The 25500-nt window shown below is 44.5% G+C and overlaps 1 protein-coding gene across 5 annotated transcripts; it reads left to right on the top strand.

Annotated features, from left to right (window-relative positions):
• The first annotated feature begins 935 nt into the window (after positions 1 to 935).
• Hmces (5-hydroxymethylcytosine binding, ES cell specific) lies at positions 936 to 22891 on the top strand. Of its 5 annotated transcripts, XM_085840366.1 has the most exons (8): positions 1966 to 2225; positions 3235 to 3430; positions 4065 to 4256; positions 4964 to 5107; positions 9107 to 9232; positions 13208 to 13386; positions 19640 to 19832; positions 22348 to 22891. In XM_085840366.1, exons 4-8 carry the CDS (start codon positions 4997 to 4999, stop codon positions 22582 to 22584), a joined length of 846 nt encoding a protein of 281 aa, XP_085696492.1. In that variant the 5' UTR covers positions 1966 to 2225; positions 3235 to 3430; positions 4065 to 4256; positions 4964 to 4996; the 3' UTR covers positions 22585 to 22891. The 5 variants fall into 5 exon arrangements, with proteins under 5 accessions (XP_085696490.1, XP_085696489.1, XP_085696491.1 ...); XM_085840364.1 differs by lacking the exons at positions 1966 to 2225; positions 3235 to 3430; positions 4065 to 4256 and adding exons at positions 936 to 1014; positions 1653 to 1857; XM_085840365.1 differs by lacking the exons at positions 1966 to 2225; positions 3235 to 3430 and adding an exon at positions 1342 to 1857.
• Positions 22892 to 25500: the final 2609 nt, after the last annotated feature.

Here is a 25500-nt window from a genome sequence, read left to right as displayed (position 1 = left end):
TATCTGTCAGGACAGACTACCCACTTGGTAGAAGGAGAGGACCATTTTGCAATAGTTGCCTCCTAACCTCATGCACACCTGTATACTGTATGCACATACACATGTACACATTAGAACAGAGGCCTGCACCTTTAGGACCGAATCCCATAACATGAAGACATCAGGCTACACTTGAGCATCATTAAGCTGTTTTTGCTATGGCCTATTTCATGACTGGTCCTGGCTCCACCATGTACTTGGTCACGCATGCAGTGGTGAACTAAGTCACGTGGTGTGAAACTTCCTAACAGGTTATAAAGAGATTTCTCATTTGGGGGGTTTTCTCAGGTAGGTGACCTGAAGGCTGCTCCCTAAAGGTATCCCTCTCCTGGGGACTGAGCAGCTGCTCTTGCCTGGCCTCTCTGCCTCATTCCAGCCCTTTATGAAGGCCTCTCCAGGCTTTAAAGGAAAGCCCGACCTTCAAGGCCACATCCTGCTTAGCCCTTCATGATTGTATTCTTCCTGCCTAATACCCTCCCCTTCTACTCCCAGGCCTGGTCATAGGCCGGAAGCCATTCCATTCAAATAAACTTCATTAAAGAAATTGGTGTCAGCCTCCTTTTGTGAAGATTACAGCTTACTCTAGTTTTATTACTCTAGTTTTATTTAAAGGCGTGCTTACACCCCACACACAAATGTTAAAAAGGAAACCAGGTGGGGCTTCCTGACCCTTAGGGGTTCTGTGGGAATAGCTAGAGAGTCTCAATTCGGGTGGCCTTACACATTGGGGGTGGGCAGCACAGGTTTCCCGGTTTCAGATTCCGGCCTGGGAAGGGGGACCCTGAGGCCTCCTGGGGTGCCTGTCTCAGGTCTGTGCATTTTGTCTTGCTTCACCTAGCCACACCCCCACCTGTGGGGAGGGAAACCCGACGGCGCGACGTCACGTCGGGGGCGGGGCGGGGTTACCGAGGGGCCGGACGGGCGTCCCTTAGGCGGACGCTGGCTGCGAGGGAGAGTGGACTAGACCCTCGGGCGGTGAGAAGACGCGGACGCGTGGGGAGGGCCTGGCTGAGGGGACGAGGACGGACGGGCAGGCGGAGGGGACCGGGGTAGACGGAGATGTGCAGTCAAACATTACACAGGCAAACTCAAATGACCCAAAGGAGGGGCTATGTTTGCTAGGGACTCCACCTTCCCATTTCTGCTCCCCAAGATCCATCCACTGAGCTAGGGACCCTGGTCTGTTCAACAGTTAAGGCTACTTGCTGTACTTGCAGAGGAGAAGCTAGCCGGCGGAAGAGAGGACCCGGCGGAGGGGACGCGGGCGGGCGGGCTGGCGAGGACCGCCCACGTTCCTAGCCGGAGCCTTGGCGCCAACAAGGCTCCGCCCGGGACCTGAGCGTGTCCCCGCGGGGCGGTAGTGCGGTGGCCGCGGCCCTCGAGTGTCGCTGGCGTCAAAACCGAGCGCTCTCGCCTTTCCTGCTGCGTCGGTGGGAACCAACCTGGGAGGAGCGACTTTCTCGCCCGCCACCCGAGGGCCTGCTTGGGGACTGTGGGCCCCGCAGTGGCGGGGACTGGCTGACCTAACCGGAGCCTCCGCGGAAGATGTGGCTTCGCGGGGAGGATGGCGTGAGCTAGGGAGGAGAACCTTAGGGTTTTGTGACTTTCTCTAGGTCTGAGCGGCAGCGCTGAAGTATGTGCGGGCGAACGTCTTGTCACCTGCCCAGAGACGTTCTCACCAGGGCCTGCGCCTATCAGGATCGGCAGGGCCGGCGGCGGCTCCCGCAGTGGAGGGACCCCGACAAGTACTGCCCCTCCTACAACAAGAGCCCGCAGTCCAGCAGCCCCGTGCTGCTCTCCAGACTGCACTTTGAGAAGGTAAGGAGTGTGTCAGCACCCTCGGAGCTTCTGGGCCAGCATCGCGGTGGCCATCTGACTCGTGACCCCTGCGCCGCCATCTGCCCAGCCTCCGGAGAATGACCCGGAAAGCAGCCTTTACAGATACATTAAGGCCCTAATCACTCTGGGCTTCTGCAAGAAATAAGTCCGCATTCTTCATGGTCAGTTAAACTGTTTGAATGTATGCCCAAATTATGTGAACCATATTTGAATACATTTAAGAATTCTTTTGAGACGGAGTCTTAACTATGAATGTAGCTCTGGCAGTCCTGGAACTCCCTATAGAGGCCAAGCTTACCTCAAATTTTCAGCAAATCTGCCTCTGTCTCCAGAATCCTGTATTACAGGTGTGTACACTCTGACGAGCTTGACTTTTTTTTTTTTTTTTAAGATCGCAGCTTTCAAGTATTACTGATTTATCAGCGTCATCTGTCCTTATATTAAAAACAAAAAACCCAAGTGTAGGCTCACACCTTTCATCCCAGCACTTAAGAGGCTGGAGGAAGGCAGATCTCTGAGTTGGAGGCTAGTCAAGGCCGCATAGTAAAACTGTGTCTCAAAAAACAGAACAAAAAACTGATTGCGGAGCTTGCAGAGCTTGCAGCCTGGCTCAGTGGGTGAGAACACTTGCTGCATAGTAGGAGAGAGCCAGCTCTTGCAAGCTGCCTTCTGAATCCACTCCCAGTGTGTGGCGTTCACTCAAGAGAGTGGACACATACACATGAGTAGATGTAAAGAAAAAAAAATCAGTGTGTCTGGGGCTGGTGATATTACTCAGAGATACAGAACATATGTCATATACTCATAGCCTTGGGGTCAGTCCTAGCACACATAAAATATTTTTGATTTTTTTTAAATTTAACAATTTTTATGTGTATTAATGTTTTACTTGCATGCACCGGGTGTGTGCCTAGTGCCCTTGGAAGTCAGAGCTTCAGAGCCCCTGGAACTGAAGTTACCAAAGGCTTCCATGAGTGCTTGCAATTGAACCCAGATCCTCTGCAAGTACAGCAAGTAGCCTTAACTGTTGAACAGACCAGGGTCCCTAGCTCAGTGGATGGATCTTGGGGAGCAGAAATGGGAAGGTGGAGTCCCTAGCAAACATAGCCCCTCCTTTGGGTCATTTGAGTTTGCCTGTGTAATGTTTGACTGCACATCTGTAATACGATTTGTTTAGATTGTGAGGGTTTCTTACTCTGGTAAATATTTGATACTTTTTTTTTTTCAAATCTACAAATTCTAAAATAAAATTTCAGCCGTTCAACTGCCAGCATATATGTATAGATAGCAATATTTGTATTTGAAACCACTAATTTGCAAAGTACTTCCTCTTTGTTTTCTTTCCATCTACCACAGTGCCACCAGCTGTTCTAACTCCAGAGTCAGACCTGTAGAGGAAAAGATGACTAATACTGAGCAATGCTTTCAGTATCTCGGGTTCTCGGCCACTTTGTATGCATTGCCCTCGTGTTTGGGGTTGCTCTGTACAGTGATAAAAACACTCAGAGGTGACCAGTAGAACTGTCAACCAAGACATCACTGACATTTAAAAGTATTTTATATTTCTTTTTATGTGCATAGATGTTTTGCTGAATGAATGTCTGTGTACCACATGGACCATGTACAGTGCCTGTGGAGGCCAGAAGAAGGCACCTTTGAGGCCCCCCCTACACACACACACAATCTTACCTGCCCATAGCTTCTCAGGGAGGGCTAGGCTTCATGAGCTCTCTCCTAACCACGGTGGAAAGCTGAGTGTTGATGGCCCATTCTTGAGTAGGTCCTGTGCAAGTATCCAGTGCTGCTTTTGGGTCCTTGGGGACAGCAGCTGTGCCATTTCTGGAAGATGGTTTCACAGTACATCTAGTCATTCCACCTTTTTTGTTGTGTTTTGTTTTGTTGTTTCCAGACAGGGCTTCTCTGTGTGTTCCTGGCTGTCCTGGAACTCTCCTTGTAGGTCAGACTGTCCTTGAAGGCAGGGCTTTACCTGCCTCTCAGATTGCTGGGATTAAAGGTGTGTAGCACTATGCCCATCTTAGTCCTTCCACTTGTATATCCTTTTATTTAATTGGTGACAATTTCACACATGAATCTGTGTATTGTGATCCATCTAACTCACCCATTACTTCTCGTCTGCTGCTCTCTTCTTCACCCTTCTACTTTCTTCCCCTTTCCTTTTCTGACAGGTTACCTTCTTTTTATTCTCTCTTCCACGACGCTTTCTGTGCCTTACAGCGATGATATAGGTGTCCACTTAGAGCTGAACACTTAAGTCATTCTCCCCAGTACTTTGCTCAGCTGTGAGTCTCTGCAGTAATCATCACCCTCTACAGTCAGGAGCTTCTCTGACCAGTGCGGAGAACAGCACTGAAATCTGGGTATGCATGCAAATATTTAGCTTGACACTGAATCCATTTATCAGAAAAGATGACTAATAGTATCATTCCTTGGGCCTATGACCTACTTCAGACAGTAGATCTGGTTAACTTGGGATTCACAACACACTTGTATCATCTCCCAAGTATTGGGATTACAAGTGTTTTCCACCCACCACTCTTGGTCGACATTTCCCCACCTCCTTCTCTCTCATTTTTTGAGGCAGGCTGGCCTTGAATTCACCGAGATCCACCTGCCTCCTAGATGTTGGGATTAAAATTAAAGCACGTGCTACCATGCCCAGCTAGCTTTTCCCCTCTACATAACCTTGTATTGTTTGAATATAGTAATTACGGTTTTCCTGCTGTATCTGAGTCTGTTTAATTATATTTTTGTGTCTTGCTCAACCTTTCTTATTTTTAAATTTGTGTATGTGATCATGCATCTGTTTGGGTGTCTGCCAGTGGGAAGAGGTAGGTGTAGTTGTAGCTGCCAGACATAGGTTCTAAGAAGGTAACTCAGGTCCTCTACAAAAGCAGTAAGTATGCCTAACCACTGTGTAGTCTAGACTTGCCTGGACTCTCTATGTAGCCCAAAGTCACCTTAAAAGTAGCAGGATTCCTCCTGCCTCAGCCTTTTGAATGCTAGGATTATTACAAGTGTATACCACAAATCCAGGTGCTAAATCTTGATCTTTTTTCTATGGCAGGATGCAGACTCATCAGATCGGATAATTATTCCCATGCGATGGGGCTTAGTCCCATCTTGGTTCAAAGAAAGTGATCCTGCTAAGCTGCAGTTCAACACGACCAACTGTCGTAGTGATACCATAATGGAGAAGCAGTCCTTCAAGGTAGGCAGCGTGTATAGGGAAAGGCACTTCTTTCTAACACTACTAAGTATTTCGTATATCTGAGAGATATATTCCAAAGGATATTTTCAGTTTGCTGGTTTTGTTTTCTCAAGACAGGGTTTCTCTGTATAGCCCTGGCTGTCCTGGCACTCACTTTGTAGACCAGGCTGGCCTCAAACTCAGAGATCCGCCTGCCTCTGCCTCCCGAGTGCTGGGATCACAGGTGTGCGCCACCACCACTCCCAGTGAGGATATTCCTAGTTGTTAATGTGGGGCCCTGTTCTGCTTAGATCAGCAATTCTGGAACTTATTGGTTATGCTGGTTTGAATGACAGTGGCTCCCATAGGCTCATAATACTTGGTCCCCAGTTGGTGAAACTGAGAAGGATTAGGAGGTGGGGCATTGTTGGAGGAGGTGTGTCACTGGGGAGTGGGCTTTCAAAAGCCCATGATACTCCCAGTTTGCTCTCTTGCTTTCTCTGACTGGTGATTGTGCCTCAAAATATAATAAGCTCTCAGCTACTGTTCTAGCACCCTGCCTGCTGCCTGCTGCCATGCTCCCCACCATGATGGCCACTCTCTGGAACTGTAAGCCTCCAGTAACACCGTCTCTTCACATTGTTTGGGCCATGATGCCTTATCACAGCAATTGAAAAGTAACCAGACAGTTGGCCTAATGTAGTAACACACACCTTTAATCCCAGCACTTGAAAGGCAGAGGCCAACAGATCTGTGAGTTCAAGGTCAACTTGGTCTATAGTGTGCATTCCAGACCAAGCAGAAATAGTCAATGAAACCTTCATCTCAAAATGGGGGTGGAGGTAGCAGAAAAAGTTTTCTTTTTTTCTTTTTTTTAAAAAGATTTATCTATCTATCTATCTATTTATTTAATGTAAGTACACTGTAGCTGCCTTCAGACACTCCAGAAGAGGGCGCCAGATCTCATTACGGACGGTTGAGAGCCACCATGTGGTTGCTGGGAATTGAACTCAGGACCTTCGGAAGAGCAGTCAGTGCTCTTAACGGCTGAGCCATCTCTCCAGCTCCCAGAAAAAGTTTTCTAGGTAAAGTTCCTGCTACCAAGGCTAGTGACCCAACATCAGCCACCAGAACATACGTGGTAGAAGGAGAGCACCAACTCCTACTACAAGTTGTCTTGCCCACCAAAAGTAAATAAAGTAACAAAATTTTAAAGACAAAAAAAATTATTTCTCATATACTGTGGCCTAGCTCTGCTGCTCGGTGAGGTAGGTTTGACTGGGAATGCTTGCTGTTCTTACCTGGCCAAGGATAAACATCTGTGGAAGTCATGCTGGTTAGTTATTAAGTTGACATGAGCTGGGGTCAGCTGGAAAGAAGGAACCTCACTTGAGGAAATGTAGGACATTTTCTTGATCAGTGATTGGAAAGAAAGGACCAAGCTTGCTGTTGGTGGGTACCGCCCTGAGGCTCGTGGTCCTGGGTTATATGCAAACAAAACAAAACTGAACAAGCCATGTAAAGCAGGCCAGTAAACAGCATTCTTCTATGGCCTCTGCTTCCATTCTTGTTGCTGCTGTTGTTGAAGCAGGGTCTGTAACATGACTTTCTAGGCCTGCCAGCTCCCAGACAATGACAAGGAACCTTTTATATTATTTATGAAAGCTTTAGACCCTAGCTTATTCTTTTTTTTTTTTTTTAAGATTTATTTATTATTATATCTAAGTACACTGTAGTTGTCTTCAGATGCACCAGAAGAGGGCATCAGATCTCATTACAGATGGTTGTGAGCCACCATGTGGTTGCTGGGATTTGAACTCAGGACCTTTGGAAGAGCAGTCGGTGCTCTTAACCACTGAGCCATCTCTCCAGCCCGACCCTAGCTTATTCTTGTTCCCAACTAGCTCTTATAATCTTAATTAACCCATTTATTTTAATCTATATTCTGCCACATGGCTTAATACCTCTCCTCAGTTTCATAACTGAGTCTTCCTGGCAAATCTGTCTCTCACTGACATATCTACCACCTCAGACTTTCCAGAGTTCCCATCTCTCCCAGAAGTCCCGCCTCTTCTCTCCTGCCTTGCTATAGGCTGTTTAGCGATTTATTAAACCAATCAGAAAGTGATGGAGAAGACATTTACAAAATACTAACAAGCAACCTTTATACAGTGCACAAGAAGATCACCCCAACAAGGGTCTCTATGTGGTCTTGGTTGTTCTGGAACTCACTCTTAAACCAGACTCTGAGAGTCACAAACTCACAAAGATCCTCCTGCCTCTGCTTCCCAAGGGCTGGAATTAAAGTCTACCACACTGGTCTCATCCAGTTCAAATCTTCAGAGAGTTCCTGTTCTGACTTCCCTTCATGATAAGTTATAAACAGAAATAAAACTATTTCCTCCCAAGTTGCTTTTGGTCTTGTTATTTTGCTACAGCAGTAGAAAGCAAACTGAGACAAATGCTTCTTCATGCATGGCTGATGCCATGGCTGGTATAACTGGAACAACTGCAAGCCTTTTTACGTTCCTAGCATGAGTGTATGCTAACCAAACTTCCGATGTGGCACCTCATTTACTGCAGTGCTCATGATTCGGGAAGGCAGAACAGAAACTACATGAGATTTGTGATACAGCATTGCTTGTGCTGTGTTCTGTTTGTCATTCAGAGCCAGCCTACATCAGTCTGGGAAGGGATGAGATGGTGTGTGAGTAATACTGGGAAGCATGGTCCACTTGGAGCAAACTGGAGACTAGCTGTTGTTGGCAAACTTTAACTGGGAGATGCAATACACATATCTATTTACCCTGAAAGATAGCCCAAGACAGATGAAAGTTCAACTTGGTGAACCAGTGAGTTTAAAGAGGTTTAAAGAGGAGTATGGGTATGGGTTCACTTAAAAAGCAATTTCATCACTGAAATCCACTCAAGCACTTAGAAGCTGTCACTCTGCAGTCTCCTTCCCTAGGATAGCAGTTGTTTACTCCTATAAAGCTGAGAAGGGGCCTTCTAGAACCTTCTACTTCTCAGGCATGTTATGTTTTGATTATCTCCTGAGTTCCCCTTCTGTCCTGGAGGAAAGTGCTTTTTTGCCTGTGTATGTTATTTAATTCTCAACATCTGTTTAGTTTAATGGTGACTTTATATATAAGAAAAGTGATGTGGTGGTCTATTAGATGGCTCAGTAGGTAAAGGCTCTTGCACCAAACATGAAGATCAGAGTTTGGTCCCTGGGGCCCACGTGGTGAAAGGAGAAAACTAACTCCCATAAATTGTCCTTTTACTACAAACATGTACTGTAACACAAAGAAATAATTTAAAAAAAAAAAAAAAAGGAATGTCTAAGCTAGGCAAACACCTTTAATCCCAGCACTTGGGAGGCAGAAACAGGTGCATCTCTGAGTTCCAGGCAGCCAGATCTACATAGTGAGTTCCAAGACAACCACAGCTACACAGAGAAACCCTATCTTGAAAATCTCGAAAATGTCTAAAGCCAGATGTAGTGGTGCATGTCTTTAGTCCCAGCATTGGGGAGGCAGGGGCAGGCAGTCTGTGAGTTCAAGGCCAACCTGGCCTACATAGTGATTTTCAGCCAGAGCTACATAATGAGACCCTGTCTTTTTAAAAGAAAAAAAAATATATCTTAAGAGATTTGAAGTGCAAAAAAATTAACTCCTCTGGGTAGGTAGCTCAATGGTAAAATACTTCCCTAAGATCAGTTCTCATCTGGCACTTTATAAAAAAGATAAAGGTTAACTCCTCCAGGGCCACATATGATTCTGAGTGTTTTGGGGTGTGTGTGTGTATGTGTATGTATGTGTATATGTGTGTGTGTGTATGTATGTGTGTGTGTGCATGTGTGTGTGTGTGTGTGTGTGTGTGTGTGTGTGTGTATGTATTTGTATTTGATGTGGTTCTGAAGGTGGAACCCACCACCTTGTACTTGCTAGGCAAGCCCTCTGCTACCACAGTACAGTGCTAACCCTAACCCTATGCCATATCCTTTTTATTCTCTCTCAGGTTCCTCTGGGGAAAGGACGACGGTGTGTTGTTTTAGCAGATGGATTCTACGAGTGGCAGCGGTGTCAGGGAACAAACCAGAGGCAACCATACTTCATCTATTTTCCTCAAATCAAGACAGAGAAGGTATGAGCAGTTGTGTAAACAGTATGTTTGGAAAAGACAGAGAAACAAATCAAGGTCATATAGCAATGTTTCTGCAAACATTATAGGACACATATAATGTTGATTCTACTCATTGGTGTATAATATAGGGTATGTTAATCATACTCTCTGCTGTTACTACAACAAAAATGCTTAATGTCACATTTCTCAAAACTATCTTATCATTAATACAGATCTACAGTTTATTTTTGAGATTATAATATGATTGCAACATTTCTCCCTTTCTTTCCTCTAAACTCTCCCATATACCCCTCATGTCCCATGGCCTATTTTTTTATTGTTATTGCATGTAAATATGTATATTTACATTCCTAAGTATGCCCTGCTCAATCCGTATACTTTCGAGTATATGTATGTTTTCAGTGCTGACCACCTGGCACTGGACACAAGCTGGTGTGCTCTTCCCTGGGAAAGATATTTCTCCCACTCCCAGTATTCCTCAGTTGCTGAAGTGGTTTTGTAGGGTTGAGGCCTTGTGGGCCTTTCCCCCATCTACTTTAGCATGTCCACTGGTGTCCTTGTTCAGAGCACATTTGGTCAGTCATGTTGGTAAGACTTTGTGGATTTAGTTTCTGACATTATTAGGAAATACAATATCATAGTCAACTCCCTGATCCTCTGGCTCTTACAGCCTTCCCACCCTTTCTTTTTGCAGTGTTCTCTGAGCCTCAGGTGCAGGAGTGTTTTATAGAGGTATCCATTGAGATGGGCTCCACAACTCTTCATTTTAATTGGTTGTGGTTTTCTGTAATGATCTGTGTTGCAAAAAGGTTTTCTTTTTTAATGTAGTTTGAAGGCTACACTTGTCTGTGCTATGAAGACAAATGCTTAGATTGTTGTTAAGGATTATGCAGGTTTAGTACAGTAGTGGGTGTAGTCGTAGATTCTCCTGTATCCATGACTTCACTAGCACTGAGTAGCTGGCTCTAGTAGTTAATAGACATTCCAGTAGCAGGCATGGTTTCCCTCTTGTTGAGTGGATCTTAATTTCAATTAGTGAGCTATTGGTTATCACCATGGGATGTGAGCCACTACTGCACCCTTTGGGTTATCATGCCATGCTTGTCATTGATGTGGTTCAAAAGCATCATAACTAGGTAGACTGTTGGTTGCCTCCGTCCTTTGGAAGCTTGCGTAATATTTTTGGTCCAAAAAAAAGCTAGCCTAAGGGAATGGGCATATGAGCCTGTTCAATTTAGATATCTCTGGGCCTTGTTTCTGAAGGGCATGGTGTCTTCAGCAATAGGAATTTACCTTCTACCTTTGTCTCATTTTGTGAATCTGCCTGGTCTAGAATTTAGTATGAAGACCAGGCTTGCCTCAAACTCACTGAGATCTACTCACCTCTACCTCCTAAGTGCTGGGACTAATGTATGTACCAGCTATACATGGTGCTTAACACCTTTAATCCCAGCACTTGGGAGGCAGAGGAGGACAGATCTCTGTAATTCTGACTGTCATAGAATTTGATATGTAGACCAGGCTGTCTGTGAGCTCACAAAGATTAAACTGTCTCTGCCTTTGGCCTCCTCTTCCTCAGCCTGAGTGTTGGGATTAAAGGTGTGTGCCAGCGTGCCCTGCAAGATTATTAGCAAGTCAAAACTGAAGATTGGTTCTTAGAAGAGAAGTAGGTAGAGAAGAAAAACAGATTAGGGTGCTCAGTCCCTGATTGACTTGGCTTTGTTTGTTTGATATAAATAAAGATTTAACTATTTACTCCCTAGATGTTTAATCAGCTATTTCTAAACTAAAACTAGATTGAACTGAGTGCTTTCCTTTTCTTTCCTCCGTTTTCTCTCTGCCACCAGCATTACTATTTTTTTTTTCTATGTTTGGGTTTTTGAATTAAGCCTCTTCATTTATCTAGTAGTCACTCTCGATAAGCCTGGGTTTTTCTTTGTGATGTATAATTCTGCATTCTTCAACCTGTTTACATCTGCTTGGGGTTCTTCAGTGGTAGCAAACTCTCAAGCTTTAAAAGGTAGAGCCATTTTCAGTTCTTCTGACAACCATTCCGTTCATGAGCCACATGTTATTCCTCTTCCAAGGAAAAAAACAAAACAACAAAAGCTCTTCTATATCAAATAAGCCTCTATGGCTGGAGACCTTCTGAGTTACCATTCGACCCTTTTACAGATAAGTCAGGTCCTCCAAAAGCTACTTCCTGCTCTCTTCCTTTTTCTTTTTGAGTCAGGGTTTCTCTGTGTAGCCCTGGCTGTCCTGGAATTTGTGCTATAGACCAAGCTGGCCTCAAACTTAGAGATCCCTGGCCTCTGCCTCCCAAGTGCTGGGATTAAAGGTGTGTTTCACCACTGCCCAGCAACTTCCTGCTCTCTTGGACACTAATGCCAAGTTTGTTCCCGGAACCTAGGTACACATAACCGTGTATGCTTATGCAGGTAGAGGCCACAGTTTGGTACGGCATGTCTTCCTCAGTTGTCTTTGTTTTGTTTTGTTTTGTTTTGTTTTTTGAGAAAGGGTCTTTCAATGAACTGGAAGCTCACTGATCTTCATGATTGTATTGGAAGCACTTGACTGATTTGAGCCATCTCCACAGCTGCTTTTGAATTGATGGGCCATTTTGATTTGGGGAGGGGGGTAGGGAAGTTCTGTTTTTTGAGACAGGATCTCTCTATTATGTAGCCCTGGCTGTCCTGGAAACCCTATATAGACAGGCCTCAAACACACAGAGATCTACCTACCTTGTCTCCTCAGTTCTGGGATTAAAGACATGCTACTAAACCCAGTTGAAATCTGGTTTTGTATTTCTGAAAAAAGCATTTATTTATGTACTATTGATGTGTTAGGTTATTGATATTGTCCCATAGTTCTTGAGTGGTTTCTTCTGAATTTTTTCTTTTCTGTGTTTCAGTTTGGGTAATGTTCTTTTGGGGGGGGGGGGTTGGGGTTTTTTTTTTTCGAGACAGGGTTTCTCTGTATAGCCCTGGCTGTCCTGGAACTCACTTTGTAGACCAGGCTGGCCTCGAACTCAGAAATCCGCCTGCCTCTGCCTCCCAAGTGCTGGGATTAAAGGCATGTGCCACTGTTCTTTTTTTAAAGAGGCCTTTAACTTTTTTTTTTAAAGATTTATTATATTTATATGAGTACACTGTAGCTGTCTTCAGACACACCAGAGGAGGGTGTCAGATCTCATTATGGATGTTTGTGAGCCACCATGTGGTTGCTGGGATCTGAACTCAGGACCTCTGGAAGAGCAGTCAGTGCTCTTAACCGCTGAGCCATCTCTCCAGCCCCCGGCCTTTAACATTTTTTACTAAGTCATCTGGGAAATGTAATCATGCCTTCAGCCTTCAGCCTGGTTCTAATGATTTATCTTGGCAGTAGAATCTTGGTTTGTTTGGTTGGTTTTGGTTTTTTTGTTGTATGGGGGGTGGGAGGAGGGAGGAGAGAGAGCAGGAGAGGGAGAGTACGTTTCTTAACAATTTTGGTTGTTGTTAGACACAATATATAAAGGAAGAGACCAAAAATTCTTCTATTATGCCTTTAAATATGAGATCAAGTCACTCTCATAGGAATGGAACTGGGTTTGGACTTTGCTGTTTTCAGGGGGGGGGGGTTGTTTTTGTTTTTGTTTTTTTCCATTCAACTTGAGCTTTTCTTTTTTTTTTTTCTCTAGTGTCTTGTGCTTTAAGTGAGCAGTTACATACCGGAGGGTTTTCCTAGTAGCCAAGCTTTCTTTGAACCCTTCCTGAGCTAGATTTTAGAGTTGTCAGTCGAGGGAAGGCATTAAATTCTGGAAGTAGTAAGAAGACAGCATTTGCTGCTTCAGTGAACATTTGCCATGAAGCCTCTTGGTGTTGATGATAATGGGTCAGATAGGATCAAAGTAGAACGGGCCAAATGGTTTCAAAACAGCTGACCTGCTGTCAGGTCTGAAGCATCACTGGGCATGTCTAATCAGCCTGCTGTTTCCAGTCAGGTGGGAACGATGCTTCAGACAGCTCTGACAACAAGGAAAAGGTCTGGGACAACTGGAGGCTGCTGACAATGGCAGGGATCTTTGACTGCTGGGCACCGCCAGAGGGAGAGTGCCTGTATTCCTACAGCATCATCACTGTGGAATCCTGCAGAGGATTGAGTGACATCCACAGCAGGCAAGTCACTGTTTTTTCCTGGGGAGTTTACTCTGATTTTAGAGAGTAGGGAACTGACTTATGCAAATTATAACGTTTTCCCAAAGCTTGATGTACATTCCCCGAAAAGTTACCAACATGCTTGCAAAATTATACAGTGAAATCCTTATGAAATAATTTTGATTTCTGAGATTTTAAAAATATTTTTAGGGACTGGTAGTGTAGCTCCTGGTGTAATATGTCCATAGCATGACCATGGACTTACTAGGCCAGTGATGTATCACTGAGATTTACCCCTAACTCATTGGCTCAGTGGATAAAGAGCTCTTGCTGCTCTTGCAAAGGATCAGGTTTAATTTCCAGGCAGCTCACAACTGTCTGTGTTTGTATTTACTGGCAATCCATTTCCTTTGGCCTCTCCCGACACCTGCAACCATGTGGACATACCCACATGCAGACACACACATGTACACATAACTACAAATAAGAAAAATAACTCTTGGGCTGGTAAGATGGCTCAGTGGGTAAGAACACCTGACTGCTCTTCCAAAGGTCCAGAGTTCAAATCCCAGCAACCACATGGTGGCTCACAACCATCTGTAACGAGATCTGACTCCTTCTGGAGTGTCTGAAGACAGCTACAGTGTACTTACATATAATCAATAAATAAATCTAAAAAAAAAAAAAAGAAAAATAACTCTTAAAAAATAAAGTACATTGATTTATTGAAATCAAAGCTTTTACCCTTTACTATAAATGTTCATATATTTGTCTCCTAAAATCAGCTGTACAACCAGTAAATTGTGAGTCTGGGCTGTAAAACTGGAAAATAGTTTGCTTCCTATTGCCATGACCAAATGAAGCTCCAGGCGGAGAGGGTGTATTTAATATTTATCTTAACCTTAGTCCATCAAGAAGGTAAGTCAGGGCAGGAACTCAAGCAGAGGCCATGGAGACATGCTCCGTACTGGTGTGCTCAGTTACCTTTTCCCCATCAACCAAGAATCAAGAAAATGCCCACAGCTATGCCTACAGTCCAGTCTGACACAGTTTTCTCAAGTTTGCCTTTCATCTTCCCCAGTGGCTTTAGCTTGTGTCAACTTGACAAAAAACTAACTAACCAGTACAGGGGAAATAAGGTTGAGAAGACAACACTGTCTGCCAGGTGTGGTGGCACAGGCCTATAATATAACCTAGCACTGGGAGGCAAAGGCAGGAAACCTCGCACAAGTTTAAAACCAGCTAGTACTGCATAGGAAGATACTGTCTGTCAGTGAACCATTAAAGAATAATAGTATCTGGTGCTGCGGGGAAATGGAACATTTTATCAAATGAATAGTCACCTTCATTTATCTCTTGTGTGACTGCTAGAATCCCTTGAGTGCTATATTCACCTGCATTTGTGGCTTTTTCAAAGCAAAATGTTTTGGGATATGTAGCTGTATTTGAAACCACCAAACCAATTGATACTAGCAGCAAAAGGAGCAGATTTTGTGGTATTGAAGTTTGTTACATTAAATAAATAAATTGTGCTTTCTCTGTGAGAAGACTTAAGTATTTTGTGTTATTGCTCAGATATGGATCTTTATTTGCAGCATTGTCACCAGTGGTGTTTACTTCATATCTGTTGTCTTGGAGATAGTCATGTTCTCATTTTTATTTCAAAATGCTTAACATTTCTAGTTTTCAATATTTAAAATAGTTTCATTTGTACACACAATCAAACATGTTTGAGCCAGGAAACCTAGACGTGTTTGAGATGCTAAATGAGTTTTTTCTTTTTGTGTGTGTGTGTATTTTTAAAGCATATTTAATTTTTTTATTTTTATGTGCATCAGTGTTTTGCTTTCATGTATGTTTGTTTGAGGGTGTCACATCCGCCTGGAACTGGAGTTACAGACAGTTGTGCACTTCCATGTGAGTGCTGGGAATTGAACCCAGGTCTTTTGGAAGAACGGCCAGTGCTCATAACTACTGAGCCATCTCTCGTGTCCCTGAGTATTTCAAATTATATAAAAATTAACAAATGCAAGACTATAGCAGGATATACCTTGGATATGTGTCAACCAAGATAGCCATGGGTGTCTGAGGTGGCTATGTGCATTTTTGTATATTCCTACAAGCTCAGTTCCACTGTGGTCAGTTTTCTGTGTTTACCCTGTTTTTCTTGGTTTTGGGTTTTTTTTTAACTTTAATATGTATATGAGGTGGGTTTTTTTTTTAAGTCTCAAACACATTTTTATTAGTCATTTAGAAATCATTACAGTCAACAAATTTTTGTCAATAAGAAATTGTGTCTGGGCAGTGGTGGTGCACGCTTTTAATCCCAGCACTTGGGAGGCAGAGGCAGGCGGATTTCTGAGTTTGAGGCCAGCCTGGTCTACAAAGTGAGTTCCAGGACAGTCAGGGCTATACAGAGAAACCCTTCCTCAATTTCTTTTTAGAACCTCTTGAACCATCTCTGCCTTCCTGCGTCAAACACTTATTTAATATTGTCATTTGTCAGCACTACTTTATTACTTTGTTAAAATATATTTATTATTTATTGGACTAGAGCCTTACCAGTGGTGGCAACATCACCAAATAGAGTGTAGGGCCAACTTCCAAGCAAATGTGTCTTCCTTCTAAATTAGCAAAGGTGCACACTGTGCGAGCCATGTGATAGTCTAATACATTCCCTGCTCTAATTTGGCCTAAGTGGTTCAGGATAATCATCTAGGCAGTGGAGCTAGCTGCTCCCATTTTGGGTCATTTTTACTATTGCCACACGAAACAACTCAGATAGACATTCTTGACATTGACATCTCTGTTGTCTCCAGGAAGAACTTCATTCAAAGCCTCGGGTGCATCTCAGTAGACTTTATACTTCAGTTGTGACATTGACTGTTAATAGCAAAGTTAACCACCAAGTAGGTCTGATAATGGTCTCTACTTGGCCCACAACAACAGTACCAATGCCACCAATTTTATAGATATCAAGGAGAGGCAAGTGGAAAGGCTTGAGATTTGGACAAGTTGGTGATAAGATACAATCAAAGCCACCAGCAGTGTGGTTCCACTGTGCTGCCATCTTCATGAGTGACCCAAGGGATATTAAGTACTTGGCCTCAGCATATTTTCACCATTCCAAACAGAAGTTACCACAAATGCTACCATATCAGGTACACTGCCAGTTTCCTTAAAAAGTGTTTCTATATTTTATGACTATTAGCGTTTTGGGTTCATGCATGTCTATGTACAGTTTGCAAGCCTGTTGCCCACGAATGCCAGAAGAGAGCATTGGATTCCCTGGAACTGGAGTTAAGGACAGTTGAATGCCACAATGTGGATGCTAGGGATTGAACCCAAGTCCTCTGAAAGAGCAGCCAGTGCTCTCACTGTTGAGCATCTCTCCAGACGATCTCCTTAGGTGTACACTTTCCATGGATGAATACTTCCCTTTTTTTTTTTTTGTTTTTGAGGCAGGGTTTCTCTGTATAGCTCTGGCTGTCCTGGAACTCACTCTGTAGACCAGGCTGACCTCGAACTCAGAAATCCACCTGCCTCTGCCTCCCGAGTGCTGGGATTAAAGGCATGCGCCACCACACCCGGCTCGAATGAATACTTTTTCCTCATCTCTCTTCTGGCTATAGGGTAGCTCAGTGGGATCCATTTTGTTAATACTTAGAATTAGCTGGTTTATACTTCCTGTTTAAGCCAAAAGGCATGCTCATGGTTCTGCCATCTGCATTTTTAGAGATGGCATCTTCAGATTGAGCAAAACCCACAGCAGCCATCAGGACAGCATGGTCAGCCCCAGATAGACCTGTAAAGATTCTGTGTCCTGGGGCATTGATAATAGATAATTAGCTGATCTCAAAGTCACAGGGTGATATAGTAATGGTGCTGCTTTTGGTTTTCAGTTTGGCCAAACGTAATATAGAAGGACTCTTTCCCATCTCAGCAACTGCCTTCTTGAGTTTTCCAATGATTCTTTTGTCTTTCTCACTACATTTATAAATCAAATGGCCAGTAGGGGTGACCTTGCCTCAATATCTGTTCAGTAACAATGATAATTATCATTTCCTTGCTGATTTTGTCTTCAGTGCTGGTTTTCATAACACAGTTTAAGATAGTGAAACAAAGGCTTGGTGGCCGGAACACTTAGAGGTCACATTTTAATCTGAAAGAAGTGGGCAGAGAAAGTACGCATGAGTGTTTGCCTGCATGTGTGTCTGTGTGCTACGTGCATGCCATTTGCTTGCTGAAGTCAAAGGAAGATGTCAAGTCCTCTGGGACTGGAGTTACAGAGCCAATATATGGGTATTGGGAATCAGACCTGGGTCCTCAGCAAGGTCAATAACCAAGGAGCTACTTTCCAGTTCCCAGCCTGTATTTCTTTCTTTAATGGGGGTGGGATGGAGCGGAGGTTGAAATAAAGTCTCTTTTATAGTCCTGGCTGTCTTATAGCTTACCATGCCTCTGCCTTCCTCTGCGTGGTTCATCACCACGCCTCTTTCCACCCAGTATTTCTTGCAGATAAGATTTTGCATAAGCAAATGTAAATCTGCTGATACATCACACACACTGGGAACTGATTTGCAGTTGTATATCAAGCAGGAAGCTGAACCTGAGAGCTCCATGTATTACTCCTGCTATTAGGAAGGTAAAGCAGGAGGATCTTGAGTTCTCAGCTACCTTAGGCAATTTAACAAAACTTTTCCTTAAGAAGAAAGATGAGCTAGGTGTTGTGGCACAACCTTTGATCCCAGCACTCTAGAGGCAGAGGAAGGCAGATCTCTTGAGTTTGAGGACAGATGGGTCTACAGAGCAAGGTCTAGGATGGCGAGGGCTACACAGAGTAATCCTGTCTCAAAAAATTTTTAAAAAGAAAGAAAAATGAAAAGAGGACCTGGGATGTCGCCCAGTAGGAAAATACTTGTTTAGCATACATAAAGCCCTAGGTTTCATACCTAGTACTACAAAAATAAATTTAAAAAAGAGCTAGCTGTGGTGACACATACCAATAAGATATGCTGAAGAGGCAACATCTGGAGGCACACATACACCCACAAATAAATCAGTGAGGGCTGGAGAAATGACTCAGTGGTTAAGAGAACTGATTGCTCTTCCAGAGGGCTTAGGTTCCATCTCCAGCACCTACATGGTGGCTCACAACTCTGTCTGTAACTAGTCCCTAGGGAATCCAACATTGGGTGAGCCTCCTAAGGCACACAGGATGTGCAAAGATATACACGCAGGAAAATACCCACACACATGAAATTCTAGAAATGTATGTATATGTAATGGAAAGAGTCACTGGCAGAGGAATGATTGCCTCAGTTACTGATACTCTGAGCATATTTCATCTAATCTAAAATGCCATTGACTTAAAAATGGACTATAATTCTATACTGTTTAAGAAAGGCTTAATGTCTGTTATTTCCAAATAAGATAAAATTCAGCACAAGAGGTACGAATGCATCCAGAGTTCAGAGCTTTTAAGGGTCTTTTGTTCTCTCTCAGTCACTCTTGGTTTTTGAGGGAGAGTCTTACTCTATAACCAAACTTGGCTAGGAACTTACCGTGATAGTCCAGGCTGGCCTAAAACTCATGATGATCCTCCTGCCTCATTCTCCTGAGTGCAGGGATTATATATATATGTGCTACCTTGACTTTTTCTTTTTCTTTTTTTTTTTTAAGAGAAATATCTCACTTGGTGTGATAACATGGAGCCTGTAATCCCAGCACTCAGGGAGTGAAAGGAGAGGCAAGAGAATCAGGAGTTTGAGGCCAAATTAGGCTACAGCAAGAATTATCTAAAATGAAAAACAAAAGATTGTGTCTTGCTTTGTTGCCTCAGCAAGCTTGAACTCCTGGGATCAAATAATCCACCCACCTCAGCACCCTGTGAGGCTGTGACCACAGGTCGCGCAGTGCCTGGCCAAGGTCACGCAGTGCCTGGCCAAGGTCACGCAGTGCCTGGCCAGCCCTTTCTTACTGGAGGTCTTCACAGTTGATGTCTGGAGGTAGTTGTTAACCTACTTTCTAGGGAGTACACTAGCATACTAGCATAAAGGGCATTTAGTCTTAGTGCCCTTTACTGCCTGTGCCATGAAATTTCAGAAGTTAATGAATGTTGTCTCCAGTGCACTCTCAGGTTGTATCAGTAACTTGGGGCCACATCCACATTGAAAGTGAGGGCCGAGAGCCCCTATGATGCCTGAATTATCAACTGACTCAGTTTCTTTCCTTTCTCTACACTCATCTATTTTTCCATCTGACCCCTGGCCAGGATGCCTGCCATACTAGATGGAGAAGAAGCAGTCTCCAAATGGCTTGACTTTGGTGAGGTCGCCACTCAGGAAGCGCTGAAGCTAATCCACCCCATAGACAACATCACCTTCCACCCAGTTTCTCCAGTGGTGAACAATTCCCGAAACAACACTCCTGAGTGTCTGGCTCCCGCTGACTTGCTGGTTAAGAAGGTAGGGACTGTGACTTGTCTATTCTGAGACCACTATTGTTCAGAATATGCCCTTGCATCATCAGAACCTTAATGTATATTTCATGTCATTTGAATTTTAGATAGGGTCTCATTATGTCTCCCTGGCTGCCATGGAATTTTGCTGTGTAAAGCAGGCTGGCCTCGAACTCACAGAGATCCATCTGTCATAGCCTCCTTATTGCTGGTATTAAAGGCATGAGCCACCATGCCTGCCTCTTTTCTTTTTTTTTTTTTTCTAAGATTTTTTTAAAGATTTACTTTATTTTATTTATGTGTTTGTGTGTGGGTTTGTGCACATGAGTGCAATGACTGCAAAGTCCAGAAAAGGTCATCTGACCTCCTGGAGCTGGAGTTGCAGGCAGTTGTGAGCTGCCCAATATGAGGGCCTGGAAATAAACCCTGGTCTTTTGCAAGAACAGCAAGCTCATAACTGCTGAGCCGAGACAAGGTCTCACTGTGTAGCCTTGGCTGCACTAGAACATGCCAGGTGGCCTTAGAGATCTGCCTGCCTCTGATACCTAAGTGCTGGGATTAAAGGCGTGCACCACCATGTCTGGCCAGCATTTTAATTCATTATAAACTCCCAAGAGTTCTCATACTCTTTGGAAGGTAGGCATAACAGTGATGGTCAGATTCTACTCTAACTTAACCCCTAACAGAAAACTCTTTCAAAGTAAGTGCTGGGGCTGCAGTGCCACGCAGTAATGGGTGCTTACATGTCTATCATGTTAAGAGCCCTGGGTTTGCAGGGCGTAGTGGCACGCACCTTTTATCCCAGCACTAGGGAGGCAGAAGCAGGCGGATTTCTGAGTTCGAGGCCAGCCTGGTCTACAAAGTGAGTTCCAGGACAGCCAGGGCTATACAGAGAAACCCTGTCTCGAAAAACCAAAAAAAAAAAAAAAAAAAAAAAAAGAGGCCCTGGGTTAAGAGAATAAAAAAGAGTTTCAGACAGTTAAATGCTGGAACCTGTTCAGATATGTAAAATAAATATCCAATCGAAATTGGCTTTCTGTGTCCTTCAGAATCTCCCTGATGAGTCTAGGATCCAATATATAGAGTAAATGTGAGAAAGTTTTAAATCTGTTTCCAGCTATGATTCTTTTTTTTTCTTTTGTGTGTTCATATCTCTGTGTGTGCAAGTGCAGGTGTATATGCACACTCATGTGCACGTTAGAGGTCAGAGGACAACTTCAGATACCATCTTCAGAAACACTGAATCCACTAGCCTAGAGCTCACCAGTTAGGCTAAACTAGCCAGAGAGCCTAAAGGATTCTTCTGTGACTCCTCAGCTCTGGGCTTACACGTGTGTGCCACCATGCCCAGCATATTTATGCAGATGCTAGGGGTTGAACCCTGATCCTCACACTTACTACAAGTTGGAGGATCTCCAGTCCTCTTCTCTCCCAGAGCACCTGAGAGCCTTCTTGCAATGCTCTGTAACTTTTCAGCACTTATCGAGGAAATGGGCAAATGCCTGCAGTGGGAAGGGAACGTCCACATCAGAGAGCTGGCCCTGCTGACATACAGAAACAGCTCTCATCTCTCTGTGGCATGGAGGAACTCCATGGTACAGGACTCTTAGAATGCCGGGGCAGTATCCAAGGACTGTGAGGACCAGCTGGCCTCCCACATTTCCGCTGGAGGTTCTTGTTTTCCACACTGTGGTCACGTGACCCTCACTGCTTTGCTCTTGTCTAATTTTTCTGAAATATTTTGCAGTCCCAACACTGAATTTTTTTTCCTCTAAAACTTTAATTATGGGGCCAGCAAGAGAGCTCACCAGGTCAGGCACTTGTCGTCAGCCTGACAGCCTGAGCTCTATATTTGATTCTCTTAATCCATCCCGCAAGTTATCCTGTGGTCTCCAAATACAAACCGTGTACATACATAATAAATGAAAATATAAGGTTTAAATGTAATTACATAATTCACCGTGGACTGGACAGCTACTCGTTTTGTTTTTTAAAGACAGGACTTCTCTGTTGTATCTCTGGCTGTCCTAAAGCTGAATCTGTAGAGTAGGCTAGCCTTGAACTCAGAGAGCCACCTGCCTCTGACTCCTGAGTGCTGGGATCAAAGGAGTGCACCACTATGGCCCAGCTATGGTAATCTATTTCTATCATGGTCTATACTCTTTGTCACCTCACAGAGAACTTCTCATTTCAGAACTAGGTGTGACACACAAGCAGCAGCAGGAGTAGTAACAGTCAAGACATACTAAGCAGGGGAACCATTGAGCCTGACGGTGGTGGCAGCCTCCTATCCCCAGCCACTGAATCACGTCATTTTCTGCATTTTTGGAAAACTCTCCAGCTCCACACTGACTCCTGTGCTCTGATCTTTAAGTGCTTCTCCTACCCTGGGCACTCACAGCCGACTTTATTTGCACCCTTAGTAACACTATACCAGCATCGACTGGGGCTGGGGTGGCACATGCTTCTTCCTTCACACTGGTATTCAATCCTGCGTGCTATGGGAATTTTCTCTCTCCTAGGAGCCCAAGGCAAGTGGCAGCAGTCAAAGGATGATGCAGTGGCTGGCTACAAAGTCACCCAAAAAGGAAGTCCCTGACTCACCCAAAAAGGATGCATCAGGTCTACCCCAGTGGTCCAGCCAGTTTCTCCAGAAGAGCCCATTGCCTGCTAAAAGAGGTGCTACCAGCAGCTTCCTGGATCGATGGCTGAAGCAGGAGAAGGAGGATGAGCCCATGGCCAAGAAGCCCAACAGCTAGTGACAGACACCTCCATACCAGGCCTCAGCCTGATACCGTATTACTGTTGTCACCAGTTGACTGGAATTGTAACCTTTTACTTGGGAATGTGGTGGCCCAATGTCAGCTGACCTTGAAGAACAAGGCTACCCTGGGACAGCCCTGTGGGCCCTGCCACCCCTCCTATTTCTGCCGGAACCTGTCTCCCTGCTGGGAGCTTTCCTGTTCCCTGGTGTTCCACGAAGGAGGCTCTTCTCAGTCTCTGGGCTCTCCTTTAGAGTTAAGGTCTTAAAATGTATTTTGTCCTAAATAAACTGCGTTTGATAAACCTTGCCTGGCAAGATTTCTGGCTCTCACCCAGTATTTCCTGGTATTTGTTTTAAAGTATGAATTTTACCATGAAAGGGTGGGCCACTGGGGCCTTCAAAGAGTCAGTTTAGTGTCGGCAGTCACTCACTTTTAATACTTCAAAATCCTTCTGGGTTTAGTTTAAAGCCAACCTAAGTGAAGTAGCTGAGTGATTTGGGGAAGACTTGGAGAATAGTTGGGTACAGGGGCCTTCAAGACCCTTAAGGTGAGAAGGCCTCAGAAGCTGCACCGGCACAGGGGCATGGAGGCAGTGGGTCTGCGACCCAGAGTGCTAGAGGAGTAGCTCCCACCACTCAGCCGAGTCCGAGCTCTTTGCTCTGTGGAGCCCCCTTGTCTTTCCTTGGCACCACATCACTTCGTAATGAGTTGTTTGGGATATTATTTCCCCTGGCAAGTAAAATTAATCCCTGACAGCGTGAACTTTTATCCACGTTTTGTCCTGTTAACAAAAAGTCAAAGTATAAGCCAGGCGTGGTGGCGCACGCCTTTAATCCTAGCACTCGGGAGGCAGAGGCAGGTGGATTTCTGAGTTCGAGGCCAGCCTGGTCTACAAAGTGAGTTCCAGGACAGCCAGGGCTATACAGAAAAACCCTGTCTCAAAAAAAAAAAAAAGTCAAAATACTTGACCAGGTGCCTGCCGTTCGTTTAATCATGTTAGTCCAACTTTCATATCATTGCTGTTTAAGCGAGAGCAGGTGCAAATGTTGCGTGTGGTCCTGTGTGCCTCCACTCCAGCACACCATGTAAGTACGAAGTACAGGCGCTCCGGAGGGCTGTCTCTGACAAAAGGGCTGTGGTCTCTGCCAGGCCTCTGGGCAACCCCTTAGTGCAGAGAGATCAGGGCAGCTGGAGGCCACGGCTCCCAGAAGGACCGCTCACGTGTAGATAGGGACATAGAAACTAGGGCATGGTGTCTGCGTTTGGAAGCTGATTATGGGATGAGAAAATGGCCTAGTCGGCCATCAGTGGAAAGAGAGGCCCATTGGTCGTGCAAAGTTTATATGCCTCAGTACAGGGGAACGACAGGGCCAAGAAGTCGGAGTGGGTGGGTGGGGGAGCGTGTGGGGTACTTTTGGGATAGCATTGGAAATGTAAATGAAATAAATACCCAATTAAAAAAAAAAGAAACCAGGGCATGGTCTGCTCCTGCAGAGGCAGCTGCAGCTGCAGCTGGGTGGGATCCTGGGATGCGGGCGCACCGGCCTCCGGCTTATGCAAATTACGGGTCAGGTTTCCACCAATCCTACACCGATCCTGTGTTGTGTGCGTGCCAAAGCGTCCACCCAGTGCGGGCAGGTCCTTGGGGGCGGAGCCAGGTGCGTGCTGGTCCACCACCCTGGCCTTTCCAGGCTGTCTTCCCTCTAGGGCTTTTCACTGGAGCCAGCTCAGAGCTAGTGGGTTGACCCTAGTAGCCAGGGTCCTGACACCCTGTGCTTCTGCTGTGGCCTCTGGTTTAGGGAATAATCTCGTTTCAATGAGGTTTTGGTTTTGTTTTAAATTCAGGTAACTTACTGGAATATTCACTGAATTACATATTGACCTTTACATGGTATAATGCATTTCCCTTGTTTTTATTACTACTTCCCCTTCTATTTATGGTAAAATTCCTTAGTAGGGCTTTGGTAAACATGAATGCAATGCATGAGTAACTATTCATTCAAGGAGCTCTTTCATATAAATAACATGCTATCCTGCCCTGGAGGTACCCACTTGTTACCCCAGCACAAGGGACGATGGAGGCTGGGGGATTGGGAGTTCAAAGCCAGCCTACATAAGACCCTAACTTTCTATATCCGAGAACACAATTTCATTATTGTACATTTTGTAAATTCATTTACATCAGGCATTAATTTTTTGATTTTTTTTGAGCCTTCAGTTTTACTGGACGTTGCTAATTGCTTATCAACTTTTTACTTATTTCAGAGAACTGTGACTGTTTTTCCTGCCTTCTTGCCAATGTTTGATCCTGCCTATAGAACTCTGGAGCATCCTCCATGTGTGTGTGTCTGTGTGTGTGTATAATCATGTGCTCAGCATACATGTGGAGGGAGGTCAGAGGAAAACCGGAGTCAGTTGGTTCCCTCCATCTTTGTGGGTTTCAGGAGTGGAGTCCAGCTTGTAAGACTTGTGCAGCACACTCTACCCACTGAGCCATCTCAATAGCTGGGAACATTTTCTGTTTTCCTTTTTATTTTTTCAAAAACTAAAAGCCCTTACTGATCCAGGTACAGGTGTGTAAATGATAGCGTATTAGTCAAGAGATTCTGCTATAGAGTATTCGTTTTTCCACCCCTCCTTCCCATGACTTTTTCTATTTAGGACCCAAAATCACAGATGAAGGCCATTTTACTTGTTACCTAGCTCTGTAAAAGGTTAGAAGATAAGAAATGCCCATGTTAGCTGGGCGTGGTGGCACACGCCTTTAATCCCAGCACTTGGGAGGCAGAGGCAGGCGGATTTCTGAGTTCGAGGCCAGCCTGGTCTACAAAGTGAGTTCCAGCAGGACAGCCAGGGCTATACAGAGAAACCCTGTCTCGAAAAACCAAAAAAAAAAAAAAAAAAAAGAAA

This window comes from Mus caroli, unplaced genomic scaffold, assembly GCF_978045245.1.
Source record: "Mus caroli unplaced genomic scaffold, Mus_caroli_1 scaffold_7, whole genome shotgun sequence".
Classification (NCBI taxonomy): domain Eukaryota; kingdom Metazoa; phylum Chordata; class Mammalia; order Rodentia; family Muridae; genus Mus; species Mus caroli.
This window is presented reverse-complemented; position numbering and strand designations above follow the sequence as displayed.

Excerpts from the sequence above, each read along its gene's own strand:
- Hmces (XM_085840364.1), top strand. The coding sequence starts at position 1,675 with ATGTGCGGGCGAACGTCTTGTCACCTGCCCAGAGACGTTCTCACCAGG. Across the intron at positions 5,108-9,106 it reads TGGAGAAGCAGTCCTTCAAG|GTTCCTCTGGGGAAAGGACG; the intron begins GTAGGCAGCGTG and ends ATTCTCTCTCAG. Across the intron at positions 13,387-19,639 it reads TTGAGTGACATCCACAGCAG|GATGCCTGCCATACTAGATG; the intron begins GCAAGTCACTGT and ends ACCCCTGGCCAG.